The sequence below is a fragment of the Pristiophorus japonicus genome, chromosome 19 (assembly GCF_044704955.1).
Source record: "Pristiophorus japonicus isolate sPriJap1 chromosome 19, sPriJap1.hap1, whole genome shotgun sequence".
Taxonomy (NCBI): Eukaryota; Metazoa; Chordata; class Chondrichthyes; family Pristiophoridae; genus Pristiophorus; species Pristiophorus japonicus.
Genome location: NC_091995.1, coordinates 29,430,019 through 29,453,256, shown reverse-complemented (window position 1 = coordinate 29,453,256; position 23,238 = coordinate 29,430,019). Strand labels below are relative to the sequence as shown.

The window sequence follows — 23,238 nt, the reverse complement described above, 5'->3', positions numbered from 1 at the left end:
TCAGTGAGAACCTGCAGGCAAGGATGGAGCGATTCAATGGAAATAAATTGAACTGTAAGTCGGGCGGGGCATCTAACGGGAATTTGACTCCATACCACCCACTTTCTGCTAATGCCTATGACGAGTTACTATCTCAATATCTCTGTGTATCAATAGACTGGTTGGTGTGGTGCAACCGTGGGTGCAGTAACATCGTAGTTATGCCACTGAGCTCGCCATCCAAAGTCCTGGACTACTGATCTTGGAGACGTGAGTTTACATCGCACCATGGCAGCTGGGGAATTTCAATTAGTTAATTAAATAAATCTGGAATTAAAAACCGCTGACCATGAAACTATCGGATTGTCATAAAAAGGCATTTGGTTCATTAATGTCCTTCACGGAAGGAATCTGCCATCCTTACCTGGTCTGACCTTCATGTGAATCCAGACTCATGCCAATGTGGTTGACGCTTAATCTGACGTTGCTAGACAGGCACTCAGTTCAATAAGTTGGCTCAACACCACCTTCTCAGGAACAATCGGGCCAGTAAATGCTGGTCTTGCCTGCGGCACCCACATCCCGTGAACGAATTAAAAAAATACAGAAGTTTCACCTTCCATTTATTTCTCCTCTTTTTAACTGCAGTAAAGGTGTCCTGCGCTATACTTCGAAGTGCTTCTTTCATCAACATTGGCACGAGCAACAGCTTGCGGGGATGCAAAACAGGCAGTATCTTTTTTGCCGCCCATGATATCACACACCCAACATTCACTGCTGTCGAAGTCAATTTAACTGAATATCAGCCAAAGTAATAGCAACCAACGTCATGCCCTGTCAATTTGCAACCCACGCATTTATATAACATGTTTAATTTAGGACACCTGTCCAAGGCACTTCACACAGGCCTAATGAAACAACGATGGATACCGAGCCAAAGAATCGGGTGTTATTATAAGCTTGGGCACTAAATTGGGTGTTAGAGATGGTGTTAAAGGTGGTGACGGATAGTGAGTTCGAGCAGATTAGGAAGAGAATGCCACAGCTAGTGGTTTAAGTGGCTGCAGGTATAGCTGCCAATGGTGATGTGAATGGAGAGTGGCTGCAGAAGGATTAACAGGGAGATTGGATGGTATTTTAGGCCTTGAGCAGGTTAAAGAGGAAGAACGTTATATAATGATCTGAGGTTCATGGAGGGTGGATAATAGGAAGCTGGCCAGGAATAACTGTGCATAAATCTAACTTAGACCGTCGAATGAAACATGTGACATCGGCCGGACTACCCTTCAATAACCACTCCTGATATGTTATCCCATTGAAGTCAATGGAAACGGAGAAGGAGAGCCGGGTTTAAGGAATGGCCCAGTCGACAACGCCTGTGTTACGCTGTTGTTTAACCTCAGAATTACCTCAATTGAGTCGAGAGGCTACAAAGGCACGAATGAGGGTTTCAACATCTGATCAGCTGAGCAGGAGGCGGGGATGGGCAACATTATGGATGGGAAATTTGACGGTCTATATCCACTACATGGGTCAACCTAATCTAATTGTCTCACCAATGGCAGCTGCTGCGATCAAGATGCAGTGACGAGGCAACAGTCACAGGGGTGAGGTGTTATTAAGTGTGAGATTGCAATGTGGCTTGCATTCTCCACTGATCATACAGCTCACATTTATTACTGATTAATGAAGAGGTGCACTAATTTATTTGAAATGTACAGCTAATTATAGCGGTTACATAACCTTCACTCTCACTGGAGAATTGGCTCATATATAAATCAAACTTCTTTCGATGCTTTGCCTCGCTTCTACAGCTCCGGCTTTGAGCAGAACATGGGACCACAGGCTCTTGAGATAGAGATTTTCTATCCGATTCTTGCACTTATTGGTGTTCCTGGTCAGATTTTGTAAACCATAACTAATGTCCGTATACCATTGTTTTTCCTATGTTACAAAAGTGCATCTTGGCTGTATAACGGATTGAGTCATGTGGTGGTCATCAAGGCCCCTATATAAATGCAAGTCTTTATTTCTTAACTGCAATATTACATCCCATTGTGATTTTTATTTTTGTTGATGTAAATGCACCTTCACACCTGGGGTAGTAACGTGTAGGATTGAATCACATGCCCGTTGAAGCGATAGCATGTTTTTTGTCCCCATTTATTTTAACTGGAATGGAAATCGATCGGTTCTATCTCATTGATTGGGCGGTCAGCCTCGCCTCGTTACTACGCAGGTTGTGAAGTTGAAACAGGAACATTTGGCATTTACTTGTCAGCTTTGGCTCAATGGTAGCACTCTTGTACTCCGAGTCCAGAAGATCTTGGCTTCCGATCCCACTTCAGTGACCAGAATTCATTTTTTAAGCTAATATTTACATGCAGTAGTGAAGCAGCACTGCACTGTCACAGTGCCATCTTTTACATAAGATATTAGCAAATAGGTGGGTCTGGAAGTTAATCTCGAGCGATGGCGCAAAATGAGCAGTATAGAATTGGCACATATTATACACAGCACCTGATATTCAGTTGCTTTGCAATTAAGCCAGCTTGCCCACCTGACAAGTTACGTTAAAAATGCACCAATTTAGTAGTTCATGTTTGCAAATCTTAACGGTCCTATAAGAAAGTTCGAAATGGAAGGATTTTCTCGAAGAACAGTACCTCGACTTTTTATTAGGCACTTTGCAGCCTTGTGAATTCAATATCGAGTTCAACAATTTCAGATCATAAACTCTGCGCCATTTTTTTTACATTGCAGCCGTTGATGACTCAGTCATTACCATTTGCACCTCTTTTAGACTCATCCTTTGTTACTTTTCTTGTCCCATTAAATCTTCTTTTCCTTTGTAATATCATAACGTGTATCATTTGATCTCTCCTAACTTCTGCACTATCAGACATTCCCATTTATGCTTTCCCACCATCCCCCTTTCCCTGCCCCTGCTTAAAATCTGTTACGTCTCTAAACTTTTCCAGTTCTGTCGAAAGGTCACTGACCTGAGATGATAACTCGGTTTCTCCCTCCACAAATGCTGCCTAACCTGCTGTGTATTTCCAGTATTGAATGTTATTTATTAGCTCTAGTTTAAAATGGGCGATGTTGAATTGGCCGCCATTGACATAGCATTCCTAAGATTCCCGTTCAACGACTTTCACAGAAAATAAAAGCAGGCGTGTTACTCATTGTGTGGCCAATTTTATATCACTGTTTTACATACTCACACAAAGTTAAAATTAACAATCATACCTCCATGTCTCGCGAATTCTAACCTTTTGTATTCTAATGGGGTGATAGTGAACATCTCTGCTGAATGCTTTGCTAAGTTTCCTGTTTTTCAATTCCTTTCAGCGAACCTGATGTCAATTTTGATTCTTTTCCAAGGAAAGTGTGGACTTTCCAAAGGGATCGCTCGTTATATGATGGCCATGGCTGTGGGAGACATAATGGTTCTCATCTTTAATGTTATTGTGAGTCAAATAATTAAGTTTCATTTCCCAGATTCATTATTGAATTACACTTACGTGTGTCGTTTCAGTGCCTTCATGCAAGGGCTTAGCATTCAACTTTCCATCTCGTTCACAATGTCATTCACCTTTGACCGCTTCATCGCCATTCGTTGCCAGAAACTGAAGTCAACATATTGCACTGAAAGAACTGCCACGGTGGTCTTGATAACCGTATGTGTGCTTAACATTTTCATCAATGTTCCCATGTTTTTCCGCTATGAGCCCTATCATATTATTAACAAGATACCATGGGGCTGCCGTACCGTAACAGGATACTTCAGTTTACCAGCATGGAAAGCTCTCAAATGGATTACCAACCTCTCAAGCACATTACTTCCAATCCCTTTGCTTTTGCTGTTAAATTCTCTTACTGCCAGGCACATCCTATTGGCAAATAGGACCCGCAGAGCCCTGAAGAGGCGCAGCAATGGGCATAGCAGCAGTGACCCCGAGATAAGGAGCCGAAGAACTTCCATTATTCTGCTCTTCACTATCTCGGGGAGCTTTATTGTGCTGTCGGCGCCAATTACTGTAATACACATATGTGTCGGTGTCACAGAGACAGTTACTTTCCAAGGTTCAAACTCCCTTTATTTGGCAGTTAGAATTACATTTCTGTTGATGTGCACGACTTCCTGTACAAACACCTGCATTTATGCAATGACCCAGAGGAGATTCAGAGCAGAGATCAAGATTGTGTTGAAATATCCGTATACTTTCATTATTAAACATTTTCAATAATATTTACGGATGAAATCCAACCAAAGTGAATTATCCATCGTTTCGCATGCAAATTTGTTCAATTCCTATTTAAAGTCTTGTTGCCCCACCCATTATGGCTTGCAACAGCCCACTTGGTTTATGAACTCCTCGAAGAATCTGAATACTCCGAACAACTTTTGAATGCACAAACATCCCTTCAGAATCTCTGGTAACTCTTGTTTATCATAGACACGTAGGAACACAGAAAATAGGTGCAGGAGTCGGCCATTAGGGCATTCAAGTCTCCATCACCATCTAGGATGATCATCCACCGTAAGGGATATAGCAGGCGAAGAGCAGACAGATAGGTGTTCAGAATACAATGCTGAAGTTACTGAACTAATCAGTATATGGAGAGTCTGAGGAATCATTGCCTATGTATGTAACACTTGCTTATGGAGGTATAGCACAGTTACAACGCATTAAAATTGTATGGTTAACCTTCGTAACACTTAAAACAGCCAAAGTCAGCAGTTGCAAATTTTGATTAGAAGTCTCGAGGAAGGGATAAGAAAGCCATTTTTTTGCGAACAGTTATTTCAGATGACATATAGACTGTGGCAAAGTGCAATTCATTGAACAACAAAATTAACATATGATGGGAGATGGACAATTGCATGTACCACTCAGAGCCAGACGGATAAGAGTCGCCAAATCAATGTAACTCCGCTGATAGCAATAGACCTATCGATGATTTTACATGAGGGTAGCTCCTCTCCAAAACCTCGATAAAGTTTACTCGAAACTGCTTGTATTTTGAAGGTTCCACGATTGAACCCTCCCTTGCATTTGCTCAAACTAAAGCTGGTTGAACCTAAGGTTTCGTTCCTTTAATTCTGTGGTCATTATATAGAGGACAAAGGGTGAGGTGCCGATTACTTATATCTGGTAGTCCGCTGCGAGGAAGAGAAAACTTCTGTTTACCCCAACAATTGGCACTGTGAGCAGGGTACAGACCCTCCAACCTGGATGATGTCACAGCTAGCAATGGCAGTGAATATGTTTCTGTACCACCTCCAGCTGCAGTTTTGACAGGGAAGGAGGGAATCTGTATAAAGTACTAGACGGGGGTAACCTGGAGAACAAATTATAGCAAACCATGGAAGGACGAAAACCAAGATTGGGGATAGGCGTATTGGCTGAAAAAGAAGGAATGCAACCTAAAAATGGGGGTGTGACCCTAGGATGTTGATGAAAACTGGCCAGTGTGATAAAATAAAGACCAAGGGGGTCTCTAAGATATGAACTAAAAAGGTCCTGGGTATAAATGCTAGCGGGAATAGACGAAAAATAAAATGGACACTTCCATTCAGAGTAACCAGATTAGGGAGGCAAGCAGTATTGTTGTCTGGCTGGACGTTAGATGGGTCTAAAGGCTTGGAAACATTACATGGAATCTGGTAGAGGGGTAAACTTACCCAGACGAAAAAGTGTTTGCGATTAATTTGCTGAAAAAATATAGGATAAGCTGTTTTGAATGAAAATTTCGTGTGAATATCTGTCTTTAAGTGAAAGGGTTCATGTGGAAGCTTTCTTGCCTGTTGAATTAGTGCTGGAAAAAACATTGAATTCACAATGGACACCTTGTTTTGATCAAAAGATAAAATGCAACCTTGAAACTAGACTGCTAAAAGGAAAACAAATTGAATGTCCAATTGGGGGAAAAAGTGTTTGCGATTGTCTTATGTAGTTTAAATTAACAAATTGAAGGTTAATTAACCAATGAAAACCACAGTGAAATCTCAGCTTTGTTTCAAAGTGTGAATCTGGGAAAAGAGATAAAAGACACTCTATGTTGATAATGATTTTAAATTACGAGAAAATTTCACTGCAGTAATGGAGATTTAAATTTCGGGTTTGAAAACCTTTTCAAAATGGAGGGTGCTTATTGAGGAAAAGTACCAAACACTCTAATCAAGCAGGAAAGAGTTTTGAAAATAACAAGGGGAAAAGATCTACTTTATGTGAACTCAGCAAAGGAAGGGGAAAAATGGGAATGTCGTGCCCCCGGCGCATTCCAGAGGAGCCTACTAAATTGACACCACGTGTATGTCCATATAGGTAGAACCAACGTGATAAGCTTGATGTCCAGATGCTGGTGGTGGAAGGGAATGAGTAGCGATATAGAGGACTGTTGTAGAAGGTGCATGACATGTGCAAAATACAACTCTGGTGAAAGTAAAGGTCAGAATGGGACACCAGCCCCGACCGAAAGAACCCTGGGAAAGCTTGCAGATAGATTTTACTGGACCATTACCCAGCAACAAGGAGACGACATATTGCCTCGTTATAATAGAGCAGTTTACGAAGTGTGTAGAAACTTTTGCCACTGGAAATTGTTCAGCAAAAACCGTGGCCAGGATCCCAGCAGAAGAAATACCCCAATGTAGAATGCCACTACAGCTGGACGCAGATCAAGGTGCACACTTCACAGGGAAGATAATGAATCAGGCCTGCACTTTACTAGGAATCAGGCAAAAATATCCCATATGATCCAGAATCTTCCGGATTGGGGCAACGAATGAATAGGACCTTAAACACGACCCTAGTCGAGGCAATCAAGGAGGCTGGAAAGGGATGGGTAGACAGGTCACCCCGGGTACTGATGAAGCTCAGGGCAACCCCGAGTCGGACATCAGGACTGACACCCTTTGAACTAATGATTGGAAGGGCAATGAGACTGTCAGAAGTCTTGGTTACAGGAAGCGATGAAGCAGGACTTCATCAAGACAGGAAATGGACGTTTGTGATGGAACTCTATAAGCAGTTACATGACTTTAAAGCACAGGTTGGAAATCAGCAAGTAATCAAGGGCTTTGAGAACGACACTAAGGAACAGAAGATACAAATACCCCAAAGGGACCAATCAGGTGATGGTGTGTATAGTAAGGGGCATTTGCGCCTGCATAGTTATAAGAGGTATCTGCAAGTGGAAACACTGGACCCAGTTAAAGAAGCATGGTCACTATCTAACCGGTGACGACCGGGATATATTTTTTTTCAGGAGTCTGGTGCTCGGGGGAACAACGTGGAGTAATGCAGCCTCATATCAAGGACAGCAGGCTGAGGGACAGCATTACCTCTATTAAAGGACTCCGGCGACATTAGTTGTGATAAAGAATCAAAAACACTGATGGTAATGGATGGAGCAACATTAGACTTAAATAATGGGCATAAAAAAATGTAACAAGGAAAATAAACAATATTGGGAATGGGCCAGTAATACATGATCAATAATTAACGGGAAAAAGACTGCGGTGTGTCTCATAATTAGGCCGGACAAAGATACTGCGCCCGGTGACGTGGGCGCAGATTTTACTCAACATCAATGCATGGTGGTGGGGGGATATCTCCCGAGATCGACCCACCAACCAAGTCCCACCCACTACTTTCGCAACAGTGAGCACAACCAGGGGCCGGACCACCACACGACTAGCGCAACAAAAATGTCTAATAATAATCGCAGGTGCAAGAGGGCGATTCGTAATAAGGCAAACCAAGGATAAGATGTACTTTGGGTTATACCAGTAAATAATTACTGTATTCCTAAATTTAACAGGCTTAAAACTCCCAACTTCTGCAGGTCAAACACAATAAGCCTGTATAGTAATCTGACCATGCGAGCACTTAAAGGCCCTTTCAAAAATCATTAAGTTTAATGTGGAAAGAGGGTCAGGTAAAAAGCGGAACCGGGAAAAAGAGCGATATGCGGCGGTTTACACGGCGGAAGTTGCGAAGCTAAACACTGTAGATGATCGAGATCTGTTGGATAGAATACCTGAAGGAATGAAGGAAAGGGGAAGCAAGTGACATTGGAGTAGTGCGATGTGATTATGACTACTGCCTACATAGATGACAAACACTGGTGCGAACTGGATGGTCCAAATGGACTGTTTCCGTGTTGCAATATCAAAGCAGATCATTACCACCGAACCCCTGCTCCCCCCCCCAACCCCCATGTATGATTTATTTTTCTTATGCTGGCAAGGTTGCCTACATAACTAATCCCTGGCAGCATTGAGAAGGTGACAGTGCAGCTTCAATTTGAACAGCTGCTCTCTCTCAGATGTCGCTCTAATCAATGTTTTTGGGAGGGGAATCCAGGATTCTGAAACAGCAACCATGAATGAACAGTTACCACCTCAAACATTCATTCCTTCCACCACAGGCGCTATGTGGATGCAATATGGACCATCGTTAAGATGCACTGCAGCAACTCACGAAGGCTTCTTTGGCAGCACCTCCCAAACCCACGAGCTGTAGCAACTAGAAGGATATGGGTAGCAGGTGTGTGGGAACACCATCACCTGCAAGTTCCCCTCCAAGTTACACACCATCCGGACTTAGAAGTATATCGCCGTTCCTTCCCCGTCACTGCATCAAAATCCTGAAACTCGCTCCCTAACAGCACTGTGGGGATTCCTTCACCAAACGGTCTGCAATGATTCAAGAATGCGACTGGTATGTCGCAGTTTCTGAAATGCCTTGAATTTTCCCTTCATTAGCTGACTAGATAGCACTAACCACGTCAGTCCTTGGATCCAGTTTGTACTGGATATATTTTAAACGATTCCATCAACCCCCTGGCTAAACCTCGCCAATTCGTCAATCAAAGACAATTGGTTTCTCTACAGTTTGGAGACATGTTCATTTGTGATACCATAACTACGCCACTTTTGAGTCTTGATGGTCAAATACAAATGATATAAGAGGGTCATAAGACCAGCATCTGAATAGGCAGAGGTATTATGTATGTGGCACATTAATGATTGGATTTGCGGGAATTGGTTGTCAGCTCAGTAAGGCGCTATAGATTTTGAACGAGAGTAAGAGTGTAAGAATGAATTCTCAACAGCCACAAAGAGTATACGATTTCAGAAAGCATCTAGCGGACACCCGACAGACAGACGAAATAGGAGGGACAGGAAAAACCGGGTGTAGCCTATTCAAAGTCCAGACTTCTACCCAGAGCATAATGGGGCAATATTTTTTCTAAATTATACGCTGTAAACTGCTGCTCGAACAATGTAATGTATTAAATCTTCAAGTGCTGAATAATATAAACACTGTCCCCCGTACGCATCAGCTTCAAACCTTTTAGTTCAGGGTGCTTCTGGAATTCTTACATCGCCGCCCAATGCCTTCAATGGAGAATCAAGTTGGGCATCAACAACAGCTAAGTTTATAATTTTATACGGACTTAACGTAGTAAAATAAGAACATAAGAAATAGGAGCAGGAGTAGGCCATACAGCCCTTCGAGTGTGCTCCCCCATTTAATAATATCATGGCTGATTCGATAATGGACTCAGGTCCCCTTCCCTGCCCATTCCCCATAACCCCTTAATCCCTTATCTGTTAAGAGACTGTCTATCTCTGTCTTAAATATATTCAATATCCAGGCTTTAACAGCTCTCTGAGGCAGCGAACTCCACAGATTCACAACCCTCTGAGAGAAGAAATTCCTCCTCATCTCATTTTTGAATGAGTGGTTCCTTATTCTCAGATTGTGCCTCCTAGTTCTAATCTCCCCTATCGGTGTAAACATCCTCTCTGAATCCATCTTGTCAAGCCCCCTTATAATCTTATACGGTTCGAAAAGATCATCTCTCATTCATCTGAATTCCAATGAGTAGAGAACCAACCTCCTCAACCTTTCCTCATAATTCACCCGCCCCACCTCCGGAGTCAACCAAGTGAACCTTCTCTGAACTACCTCCAAAGCAAGTATATCCTTTCGTAAATATGGAAAACAAAACTCGACGCAGTATTCCAGGTGTGGCCTCATCAATACCCTGTGCAGCTGTAGCAAGAATTCCCTGCTTTTATACTCTATCACCTTTGCAATAAAAGCCAAGATTCCATTGGCCTTCCTGATCACTTCCTCTACATGCGTGCTAAACTTTTGTGTTTCATGCACACGTACCCCTATGTCCAGCTGTACTTCAGCATTTTACAATTTTTCTCCATTTGAATAATAACTTGCTCTTTGCTTTTTTTCTGCCAAAGTGCATGGCTTCACAGTTTCCAATATTATACTCCATCTGCCAAATTTTTCCCAACTCACTTAGCCTGTCTTTGTCCTTTTACAGATTTTTTCTGTCCTCCTCTCACATTTCTGTTCCTCTCATTTTCGTATTGTAAGCAAGCATGGCTACCTTACACTTGGTCCTTTGTTCCAATTCGTTAATATAGATTGCTAATAGCTGGGGTCCCAACACTGATCCCTGCACCACCACACTAGTTACTGATTGCCAACCCGAGAATCAACCATTGATCTCGACTCTTTCTTTTCTGTTAGTTAGCCAATGCTCTCTCCATGCTAATATTTTACACCCAAAACCCTGAACATCTATCTTGTGCAGTAACCTTTTATGTGGCATCTTGTCAAATGTCTTTGGAAGACCAAATAATCAACATCCACTGCTTCCCCCTTATCCACCCTGTTCCTTACATCCTCAAAAATTCCAGCTAATTTGTCAAACATGACTTCACCTTCATAAATCCATGCTGACTGCCTGACCGAATTATGCTTCCTGCTACTGCTTATTTAATAATCGACTCCGACGTTTTCCAGACCACAGATATTAGGATAACTGGTCTATATTTCCTCCTTTTGGACTGCCTCCTTTTTTAGATAGGGGCATTACATTTGCAGTTTTCCAATTTGCCGGGACCTCCCAAAAATCCAGGGAAGTTTGGTAAATTACAACCAATGCATCCACTATCCCTGCTGCTACTTCTCTTCAGACTCTGGGATGCAAGCCATCAGGTCCAGGAGATTTAGTCGCCTTTAGTCCCATTATCTTACTGAGTACCATCTCCTTGGTGATTGGGATTGTGTTAAGTTGCTCCCCCTTATATCCCCTTGACTATCCACTGTTGGGATATTGTTTTTATCCTCTACCCTAAAAACTGACACAAAATATTTGTTCAGAGCTTCTGCCATCTCCATGTTCCTCATTACTAATCCCCCGTTCTCGTCCTCTAAGGGACCAAAATTTACTTCAGACATTCTTTGCCTTTTTATATACCTATAGAAACTCTTGTTATCTGTTTTTATATTTCGTGCTAGTTTACTTTCATATTCTACCTTCCGTTTCTTAATCACTTTTTTGGTCATTCTTTGCTGCCTTTTAAAAGATTCCCAATCTTCTGTCTTCCCACTAGTTTTGGTCACACTGTATGCCCTAGATTTAATTGGATACAGGCCTTTATTTCTTTAGTTAGCCCGAGATGGCTATCTTGTCTTTTGTACACTTTTCTACTCACTGGAATGTATTTTTCTTGAGTTGTGAAATATCTCCTTAAATGTACGCCACTGTTCACCAACTGTTCTGCACTTTAGTCTATTTTCCCAATCCACTTTATCCAAATCTGCCCTCATACCTTCATTGTCTCCTTTATTTAAGCTTTGTACGCTGGTTTCATTTCCAACTTTCTCACCTTCCATCTGAATTTGAAATTCAATCACGCTATGATCACTCATTTCAAGGTGATCCTTTAATAGGATTGTTTACTGATCCTGTCTCATTACACAGGACCAGATCTAAATTAGCCTGCCCCCTGATTGATTCCGCTGCATACTGCTCAAGGAACCCGTCCCTTATGCAGTCGAAGAATTCTTCCACAAGGCTACCCTGACCAATTTGATTTTTCCAATTAATATGGAGGTTAAAATCACCCATGATTATTGCTGTTCCCTTTTTACAAGTCCCCACTATTTCCTGGTTTATACTCCGATTAACAGAGTTGCTACTGTTAGGGGGCCGATAGACTACGCCCATCAATGACATTTCCCCCTCATTATTCCTTAAATCCACCCAAACTTTTTCAACATCCTGATCATTTAGGCCAATATCGTTTTCTCACTATTGCAGTGATTCCATCATTTATCAATAGAGCTACCACACCTCCTTTTCCTTTCTGTCTGGCCTTCCGGATTGTGAAACACCACTGAATATTTAATTCCCAGTCCTGGTCTCCTTGCAACCTCGTTTCTGTAATGGCGATCAGATCATACCCATTTGTCTCAATTTGTGCCGTCAATTAATTTATTTTCTTACGAATGCTACGTACATTTAGAAAATGTGCTTTTTAATTTGTTCTTTTACCCTTCTTTCCTGCTTATTTCCTCTCTCCTTTAAACTCACTATCTTTATTTTTGCTTTCTAATTCTAGCTTTACTCCGCTCCCTATTGAATCTATTTTTAGGTTCGCATCCCCCTGCAAATCTAGTTTAAACCATCCACAACAGCACTAGCAATGCCCCCCATATCCCCCACACCTCCTCCCCCCGCACACCCCACGAGGATATTGGTTCTGGCTCTGTTGAGGTGCAACCCGTCTTGCTTGTACAGATCCCACCTACCTCAGAAGCGATCCCAATGCCTCAGCAAACTATAGCCCTCCCGACTTCATCATCTCTCCAGTCACTGCTCCATCCTGCTATTTCTGTACTCACTAGCTCGTGGCACCGGGAGTAATCCGGAGATTACTACCTTTGAGGTCCTGCTTTATAATCTCTCTCCTAGCTCCCTAAACTCTTCAGGCAGGACCTCATCCCTCTTTCTACTTGTGTCGTTGGTCCCGATATGAACCACGACCTCTGGCTTTTCATTCCCTCCCGCCAGAATGTCCTGCAGCCGCTCAGTGACATCCTTGACGCTGGCACCAGTGAGGCAACATACCATTCTGGTGTCACGTCTGCAGCCACAGAAACACCTCTCTGCTCCCCTGACTATTGAATTCCCTATCACTATAGCTCTTCCATTCTTCCTCGTCCGCCCCCGCCCCCGCCCCAACTCTGTGCAGAAGAGCCACCTATGGTGCTGTGGATGTGGCTCTGGCTGCATTCCCCAGATCCACCATCGCCCTCAGCGGTCCCAAGGCACTTTCCAACAGGTGTAATGAGACTAATTTTACATTTAGCTTCCTAAGGTGATATTATACCGGTGACCAAAAGCTTGGACAATGACGTAGGTATTACGGATCATTTTCGGGTTACGTTAAGTTAAAACACATTTTGGTAACAGAAACACAGCCCCAGCCAACAGAGATGCCTGGGATGGTGGGAGTGTGGTAGAAAGGCGGAGAGGCAAAGGGAGGGTATTCCGGATCATAGGTGCCAGATTCAACATTTGCGCTGAAGATACCAAGCTCCTTCACACCATCAACTGTCTCGTCCCTTCATAGTCTGTGATGTTTCATGCTGCTTATCCGACATCCACAATTGGATGAACAACAACAAAAACTTGTATTTATAAAGCACCTTTAATGTAGTAAAACGTCCCAAGGCACTTCACAGATGTGTTTTAAGAAAAAACAATTTCATACCGAACCCCATAAGGTGAAATTAGGACAGGTGACCAAAAGCTTGTTAAAAGAAAGTTTTATAGGTACATCTTACCGAGCAGTAGAGAGGCATACAGATTTATGGAGGGAATTCCACAGCTTGGGGCCTAGACATTTGAAGACAGAGCGAACAATGATGGAGTGATTATAATCCTGGATTCTCAAGAGGACAGAATTAGAGGAGTGCAGAAATCTCAGTGGTTGTGCTGCTGGAGGAAATTGCAGAGATAGGATGTGGTGTGGAGTGACTTTAAAACAAGGATGAGAATTTTAAAATCGAAGTGTTGATTAAACTGGAACCAATTTATGTCAGCAAGCAAAGGTGTGATGAGTGAATGGGACTTGTTGCGAGTTAGTTGAAGGCAGGCGAGTTTGGATGACTTCAAGTTTATATAGGATAAAATATGGAAGGCCAGTCAAGGGTGCGATGGAATAATCAAGTCGGGAGGTAACAGGCAATGGATCAGCATTTCAGCAGCACATGGGCTGAGGCAGAGGCAGAGACGGTTGATGCTCCAGAGGTGGAAATAGGCGACCTTAGTTATGCCACATACATCGGGTCAGAATCCAATTTTAGAGTGAAATATGATACCAAGGTTGCGAATAGACTTGCTCAGCAACAGAGAGATGCACGGGATAGGCTTGGAGTCGTTGACTAAGGAACGTAGTTTCTGTCCGTGACCAAACACAGTTACTTTGGCCTTCCCAATGTTGAATTGGAGCACATTTCTACTCATCCAGTACTGTATCTCGGACAAATTATAAACCGTGGACGTGCCGAGAGAAATGGTCGCACAGTATCGCTGGGGGTCATCAGCAGATATTTGGAAACTAACACTGCATTTTCTGATGGTGTATCCAAGGGGCAGCATGTAGATGAGAAACAGCAGGGGGGCAAAGATAGATCCTTGGTGGACACCAGAAGTAATAATGCGGGAGCGGGAAGAGAGGCAATTGCAGATGAATCTCTGACGAAGTTTAGATAGGTAAGAATGGAACCAGCTGAGTGTTGTCCCACAAAGCTAAAAGATGGTGGAGAAAATTTGGAGGGGGATAGAGCGGTCAACTCTGTCAAAGGCTGCAGACAGTTTCAGAAGGATGAGGAGGGATAGTCTACCTTTCGTTGCAGTCACAAGGATGTCATTTGTCACTTTGATGAGGGCCATGTCGGTTGTGTGGCAGGGGTTGGCGTGGTGTGGGCGGGCTCGGGGCGGGCAAACAAATGGTAGGAATCAAATATGGAGTTCAGGAACAGAAATGCACAGACTTGGGAATCAATAAAATATTCAAGGAATTCGGAGAGGGAAGGGTGATTGGAGATTGGTCGGAAGTTTACAACGCTGCAGGGTCAAATGTTTTTTTTTTAGTAGAGCGGTGAGGCTGGCAGATTTGATGGAGAGGGATACTACCTGAGGAGAGCGAAACGCTAACAATGTCAGCTAACATGGAAGCTAGAATGGTACGTTGGGCGGTCAGCTGCTCAATGGGAATAGATTCGTGGGAGCAGGAAGATGTGCTCGGGATGGTCATGAGACGAGATTGGAGGGACTCTGGAGAAAGATGCACGTTCAGGGGTAGGGTAGTCGGGAGACAATTGAAGTTTGGTCCGATGGGCTACGGGAAGGAAGGTATGTGGCAGAAGCAGCCAAACGAATGGCCTCAATCGGAGAGACAAAGAGGTCCATGAGCTCTTTGCCCTTGTTCGTGGAAGTGAGGGTGAAGGAGGCAGGTGCGAGGGAGTTCAGAAGATGGTTATCAATAGAGCATAGAAGCCAGGGGTTGTCTTTTCATTCCAGAATGATCCTGGAATAGTTAACAGTTTTGACAGGCGAGAGCAGAACAGAAAGTTCCTCCAGTTAATTATTCAGAAGACTGAAGCTATTGTCTACGGCCACTGCTAAACACTCTCGTCCCGAGGTCACCGATTTCATTCGCCGCCCACGTTGACTGATCTGAACCGCGGGCATAATCAGCATGCTGTTTGCTCCTGAGCTCAGCTTCCGACCCCATTTTTTTCTCTATCCGAAAGGACGCCTACTCCAACAGCGAGATGCTGCTGAGGAGGCCTTGACGATTTGCTGCAGGACATTCTGTGGGTAGTACACACGCGAGGCAAAGTACACCAGTGATGCAGGGAATTTATGTTTAAACTTCTAGATGGGCAGCTCATCAAGCAGACAGATATGTTGCGATTATGATTGGGCTTCTTGAGTGTTTGTGCAGTTTCAGCCATCAAGCAATGTGGAGAGTGTGAGATCACAATCATTACTTGAGGACTGTAGATGGTGAAGAATATTTCGGGTGTCAGTAGATGAACCACTCGCTGAAGGTTCCAGAAACCCTTATCTGCTCTGTTAGGCGTGGCATTAATGTGGATGTTCCCGTTGAGTCTGGTCAGTGGTGAAGCCTAGGATATTTATAGTGGAGTATTCCACAATGATAATGGCATTGAATGTCAAGTAGAGATGTTTGATCGCTCTATTGTTAGAGTTCGGCAGTGTGGCACGAATGTGACTTGCCACTTATAAGCCAAGCCGGTATAGATTGTTTCATTATCTGAGGAGTTGTGACGGGGCTGCACGCTGCATTCATAAAACAATAACACAATAAATTAGAACTGGAGTTGGCCATGCGGCCCCTCGAGCCTGCTCTGCCATTCAATAAGCTCATGGCTGATCTTCGACCTCAACTCCACTTTCCTGCCCTATCCTTACATCCCTTCATTCCCTAAATATTAAAAAATCTATCGATCTCTGTCTTGAATATATTCAAAGACAGAGCTTCCATAGACCTATGAGGTAGAGAATTACAAAGATTCAGTACCATCTGAATGAAGACACTTCACCTCATTCCAGTCCTAAGTTGCCAAGCCTTATACTGAGACTATGACCCCTGGTTCTAGACTCCCCAGACAGGGTAAATATCCTCCCGGCGTATATCCTTTAACACTGTGTAAGAACTGTGCATGTTTCCTTAGTGAAAATACCTAATCCTGACCTGAGCAGGGTGGGATAGTTATTGATGGAGCAGCGGATGATATTTGTGCATAAAACGCTACCCTGAGGTACTGCTGCATTGGTAACTTCAATCTGACAACACTCGTGGATCAGCGTCTTTCCCCGTCCACAGTATCACTCACTGTACAGTGCCCCTCCTTTATCTATCTCCCTTTGCTGGTGTCTCTCCATATCACTCACTGTACTTAGTCACACGTCTGTGCAGCTCGCTTTGCTGATGTGTCCCTTTATCGATCACTTTATTCAGTCACATTTTTTTTTATCTTCCTCTGCTGGACTGTCTTTGTATCGTTCACTGCAATTACACACCTTTTATCTTTGTATTCTGCGGGTGTGTCTCTGTATTACCTTCGGTACTGAACCATAGCTTTATCTTTCTCCCTGTGCTAATCTATCTTTATTTTTCTCACTGTCGTCAGTCACCACTTTATCTGGCACCCTCTATTGGGGGTTCTCTGTATCATCGGGTGGGACCAGTCTGGTGCAAGTCTGATGTCCACTAAATACACGGTCCGCTTTAACTGTCTCTGGCAGACAAAGCAGATTGCAGTGGGGCCGAGTGTAAAACAAATGTATGATCTCACCACCACCTGTACCAGCCAGGTGAATTAAATGAAATTGGACTTATTGAAATGCAGCGAATTGGTGAAAATAGCATTAATTTCGGAGGATTATTTTAAGCGAAGAGCACGCTAATGAGATCAACAAGCGGTGACGTGCCAGAGTCCCAGAGCTGGGGGAATAGTGAGCCTGAAAATGCGCAGTACATTATTCGCAATCCCCAATTAATGTCCGTGGAGCTGATTTTGCTCATTTACTTGGAAAGAACTGTCTTACTAGTGTTTGTTGCATAGCCCGTCCCCAAGGACAGCTATATTGTAACTTCACTGATTCAATGGAGAATTGGCCGCTATATAAATCAATGCGGATTCATTGCATTGCCTCAGTGTCCCAGCCAGAGCCATGCTGCATTAAAGAATCTTCCTTCATTTGTGTATAAGATGGGACCAACACAATTTGTAGACTTCACGGTGTTTTTCTATCCGATTCTCGCAATCATCGGCATTCCTGGTAAGTATTTGCAATTAATTATTAATTCTAGAAGCTCATTCTTTCAGCGTGTTGTTATTTTTGCTACATGCTGTTGTCTATCTTTGTCCCATGTGTGTCAAGTTTCTGCTGACAGTCAGTTCAGTAGAAGTATCTCACTTTTCTTTGTTAACTTTAATTGGCATGTTAAATTACTTTCGTCCTCCCAAATGTTGATAGATATGCTGCGCATGTAAAAAATTATCTGTGTCTGTCTCCACCTCTCGCCGAACATTCCTGATTTTGTTGATGGTCACCCTGCGAGAATGTGAACTAAACCAGAGCATATTTAACTGACGGTCGTTCAAGATATTGGCAGAAGGGAAAGCATTCTCACCAGTAATGCCCCTCCATAAAGAACATTTATAAAAGTGGTGAACTCTGTAGGGGGTGGTCTCGGGGTCAGGTTCACCTCTGACCTTCTCAGTGGTTCGAATCTCTCCCACTCCCTGGGTTCTAGACTTTGGATTTATTTGGGGATGTGACAAAGTGCAAGAGACAACGGTTTTAGTGCAAGAAACTTCGATTTTATTCAGAAAAGAAAGTATAATGTCAACTTACAATCATTAGAATAGAGAACACTTCATCACACATTCAAAAGGGTTAACAGAAAACAATACACCTCCCACCTCCCAGTGCCTAAATCTGACTAGGTTGAACTCTAGGGCAAAAAAGGATAATGCTCACCAATCCTCTTATTGCCAGCTAGCAGTGCTTCGTGGTTTCAGGGTTCGCTGGACTCTGTAGGTTCTGCTTGCCCTAGCCCGAACGTCGTGGATAACATCTTACTGCGTAGTCTTTAGTTGGGTGGTGTCCGCTGATGAGGTATGGCAAATATTGCATTTATGGGGTGTGCACGCACTTCCTTCCTTCAGCAGTAGGTTTAAACGTTCTTTTAGGTAATGTTTTACCTGTTGGTAGCTAGGAACAGATTGTAGAGTGGAAACATTTGAATCTTCGGTTTTCTCTTGGCAGACCAGTTAAACAAATACTTTGGTTATGTCTTCACGAAGGAAGACACAAATAACCTTCTGGAAATACCAGGGGACCGAGGGTCTAGTGAGAAGGAGGAACTGAAGGAAATCCTTATTAGTTGGGAATTTGTGTTAGGAGAATTGATGGGATTGAAGGCTGATAAATCTCTGGGGCCTGAAAGTCTGCATCGCAAAGTACTTCAAGAAGTAGACTTAGAAATAATGGATGCATTGGTGATCATTTTGCAACAGACTATCGACTCTGGATCGGTTCCTATGGACTGGAGGGTAGCTAATGTAGCACCACTTTTTAAGAAAGGAGGGAGAGAGAAAATGGATAATTAAATACCGGTTAGCCTGACATCAGTAGTGTGGAAAATGTTGGAATCAATTATTAAAGATGAAATAGCAGCACATTTGGAAAGCAGTGACGGGATCGGCCCAAGTCAGCATGGATTTATAAAAGGGAAATCATGCCTTACAAATCTTCTGAAATTTTTTTGAGGATGTAACTTGTAGAGTGGACAAGGGAGAACCAGTGGATGTGGTGTATTTGGACTTTCAAAAGGCATTCGACAAGGTCCCAAACAAGAGATTGCTGTGCAAAATTAAAGCACATGGTATTGGGGGTAATATATTGACTTGGATAGAGAAATTCTTGGCAGATAGGAAGCAAAGAGTGGGAATAAACAGGTCCTTTTCAGAATGGCAGGCAGTGACTAGTTGGGTACTGCAGAGTTCAATGCTGGGACTCCAGCTATTTACAATATACATTAATGATTTGGATGAGGGAATTGAGTGTAATATCTCCAAGTTTGCAGATGACACTCAGCTGTGTGGGAGTGTGAGCTGTGAAGAGAATGCTGAAAGGCTGCAGGGTGAATTGGACAGGTTAGGTGAGTGCGCAATCGCGTGGCAGATGCAGTATAATTTGGATAAATGTGAGGTTATCCACTTTGGTGAAAAAAACATGAAGGCAGATTATTATCTGAATGGCGCAGATTAGGAAAAGGGATGGTGCAGCGAAACCTGGGTGTCATGGTACATCAGTCATTGAAAGTTGGCATGCAGGTTCAGCAGGCAGTGAAGAAGGCAAATGGTATGTTGGCTTTCATAACTAGAGGATTTGCGTATTGGAGCAGGGAGGTCTTACTGCAGTTGTACAGGGCCTTGGTGAGGCCTCACCTGGAATATTGTGTTCAGTTTTGGTCTACTAATCTGAGGAACGACGTTCTTGCTTTTGAGGGAGTGCAGCATAGGTTCACCAGACTGATTCCTGGGATGGCAGGACTGACATATGAGGAGAGACTGGATCGACTGCGCCTGTATTCACTGGAGTTTAGAAGGATGAGAGGGGATCTCATGGAAACATATAAAATTCTGACCGGACTGGACAGGCTAAATGCAGGAAGAATGTTCCCGATGTTGGGGAAGTCCAGACCCAGGGGACATAGTGTAAGGCTAAGGGGTAAGCCATTTAGGACTGAGATGAGGAGAAACTTCTTCACTCAGAGAGTTGTTAAACTGTGGAATTCCCTACCGCAGAGAGTTGTTGATGCCAGTTCATTGGATATATTCAAGAGGGAGTTAGATAGGCCCTTACCGCTAAAGGGATCAAGGGGTATGGAAAGAAAGCAGGAAAGGGTTACTGAGGTGAATGATCAGCCATGATCTTATTGAATGGCTATGTATGTTCGAAGGGCAGAATGGCCTACACCTGCACCTATTTTCTATGATTCTATGTATGTTTCTATGTTTCTTGATGAGTTTCATTCTTAGAATATCTCCATCGCGGTGGTTTTGATTTTATCACGTTGGCTGTGGTCAGTTCTTGACCCGATGATGATGTCCGCAATCATTGGGAACTGCCTTTCTCTGCTTGTTTGGTGATGTTCTTCCTCCTTCTTCGGTGGCAGAGCAGTGTAACCCAGGCGTGTCGTTGAGGCTGCAGACATTCCAGAAGGCTGCGTAGAAGGCTGTGTAGCAAGCTCTCTTGAAGGCTCCTTAACCCGTAAAACAGGGCCTCAGTTATACTTAGGGTGTCGTTCTAATCTGCGCTCCAAATCAATCCTGATTCCTTGTCTTAATTTTGGCTGGCTTGATATTTCTTTGTCATATTTTGGAGGGCTTGTTAATGATAACTCGTTCCAGATGTGCCGATCTGTTGAATCCGTTTTTCGATCTTGAAAATTAGTTTTGGTATTTACATTGTCTGCCTAGGCCTGGGTTTTCCATGCGGGCTGGATGGACTATTGACACTATGCATGCGCTGGATGGGTTTCATGTTTAGAGCTATGGCTGACTATCTCTGGGTCAATTGTTGCTATGTTAATGTCTCCTGGGAGATCGGTTTTTGAGTTTGCACAATTCTGCAGACAAATTATTTAGCTTCAATACCGCAGATGGCTTCAATATACAAAGACTGGCTTCTTTAGAGGCTAGCTGTCCCCTGGTTTTTGCAGCCCTTTTCCTCACGGACCCGACATGCCTTTTAAAATCCCAAACTCGGTCAAAACTCGTAGTTTCTTCCATTTGCATTTTAGGATCCCAAACTTTCTGGTCGATAGTCACAAATCGAAATTCCTTTTAAATGAGTCCGAACACTGGGCGGGGGTGGGGGGGTGGGGTGTGCGGGGGAGGTGGGGGGGGGTGGGGGCGGGTGGTGGAGTTCCATGAATTGTGCAACTTTACAACTGATAGAGGTCTTTAAAACGATGAAAGATTTGGATAGAGTGGATACACAGAGAATGTTTCCACTTGTTGTTAAGAGCATAATTGGAGGCCATGAGTATAAGATAGTCATCAAGAAATCCAATAGGGAATTCAGCAGAAAGTATTTACCCAAAGAGTGGTGACAATGTGGAACTTAGTACCACATTGAAGCGAAAAGTAACGATGCATTTAAGAGGAGGCTGCACAAGCATATGAGGAGAAGGTAATAGAGGGTTATGCTGATAGAGTTAGATGAGGAATGACTGGAGCAGGCTCCAATGGTGGATAAATGCCGGCATGGACTGGGTGGGCCGAATGTCCTGATTCTCTGCCGTATATCGTCTGTAATCCCATGTAAAATTTATTGGAGTGAATCTAGTTTGCCACGGGCAGGTTGAACATTCACCAGTTCATATGTTGCACGGATTTATTCGACTCTGTTCAGTTAAATCCACAGGCAGCAAAATTGGCAGCTTTCTGTTGTACTTGACTCGGCTCCGTACCCAGTGAGACTGGGACGGATTGCATACTCTGATTGTACCACCTAACCTGACTCTAACCACACCATTACAAGTGGTATTTTCAGACATCCAAACTATTTCTTTGCTAATTGTCTTATTTTCCAATTTCTTGCAGCGAACCTGATGTCAATTGTGATTCTGTCCCGGGGAAAGTGCGGTCTCTCCAAAGGTATCACTCGCTACATGGTATCCATGTCAATAGCAGATCTCATGATCTGTGTCTTTAATGTAACTGTGGACAGCATCTTTTGGAAATATTTCCCGGATTCATTCTTGAAGTACACCAATGTGTGCCGTTTTAGTGCTTTCATACAAGCATCTGGCGTCCAACTCTCTGTCTGGTCCACAGTATCGTTCACCTTTGACCGCTTCGTAATCATTTGTTGTCAGAAACTGAAATTAAAATATTGCACCCAAAGAACTGCCACTGTGGTTGTAATCATCGTGAGTGTGCTCAGCATTTTGATAAACATTCCAGTTTATTTCCGCTATGAGCCCTACTATATTATTGGGGATATAGCGTGGGGCTGCCAGGCAGTAACGGGTTATGATTCTTATCTAGGATGGAGAGCTTACAAATGGATCGCACAGCTCTCAGTCCCAATATTGCCATTCCCTTTGCTGGTGCTGTTGAATTGTATCACTGTCAGTCACATCTTAGTGGCCAATAGAGCTCGCAGAGCCCTGAAGAGTCGCAGCAATGGGGAGAGCAGCAGTGATCCCGAGATGAAGAACCGAAGAACATCCATCATTCTGCTCTTCACTATCACGGGGAGCTTCATTGTGTTGTGGACGCCAGTTGTGATACTTCACATCTGTTTTGACATCACGCAGTCAACTCTTTTCCCAGGTCCAAAGTCACTATATTTGGCGATTAGAATCGCCCTTCTTTTGATGTATTCCAGCTCCTGCACAAACACCTGCATTTATGCGTTGACCCAAAGGAGATTCCGAGAGGAGATTATGAACATTGTGAAATATCCATTTACTCTCATTGTGAAATGATGTAAGCGCTTAAATAGCCGCATTCACTCATAGTTAATTGTTGGATGTCTCAATTGGACATCGCCTCCCGATCAGTTCAATCTAATCGTGTATTACATAAAAACATAGAAACATAGAAATTTACAGCGCAGAAGGAGGCCATTTTGGCCCATCATGTCTGCGCCGGCCTACAAAGAGCTTCATGGTCCTTCATCAGCAGCCCGAAAGGTTACATATAAACCCATGAATAATAATGGAAAGGCAAAGAGCACCCAGCCCAACCAGTGCGTCCCACACCACTGCAACACCCCTTATACGAAAAACATCTACACTTC

The 23,238-nt window shown here is 43.4% G+C and overlaps 2 protein-coding genes across 2 annotated transcripts; both read left to right on the top strand.

The window, feature by feature from the left end:
• The first annotated feature begins 1,812 nt into the window (after nucleotides 1-1,812).
• Nucleotides 1,813-4,232, top strand: LOC139230407 (probable G-protein coupled receptor 139). Its single transcript, XM_070862246.1, has 2 exons — nucleotides 1,813-1,876; nucleotides 3,367-4,232. The coding sequence occupies exons 1-2, from the start codon at nucleotides 1,813-1,815 to the stop codon at nucleotides 4,230-4,232; spliced, it is 930 nt and encodes a 309-aa protein (XP_070718347.1).
• A 2,695-nt stretch (nucleotides 4,233-6,927) lies between these two features.
• LOC139230145 (probable G-protein coupled receptor 139) lies at nucleotides 6,928-22,924 on the top strand. The gene is made up of 2 exons (XM_070861987.1): nucleotides 6,928-7,123; nucleotides 22,035-22,924. The coding sequence occupies exons 1-2, from the start codon at nucleotides 6,928-6,930 to the stop codon at nucleotides 22,922-22,924; spliced, it is 1,086 nt and encodes a 361-aa protein (XP_070718088.1).
• The last annotated feature ends 314 nt before the right edge of the window (nucleotides 22,925-23,238 follow it).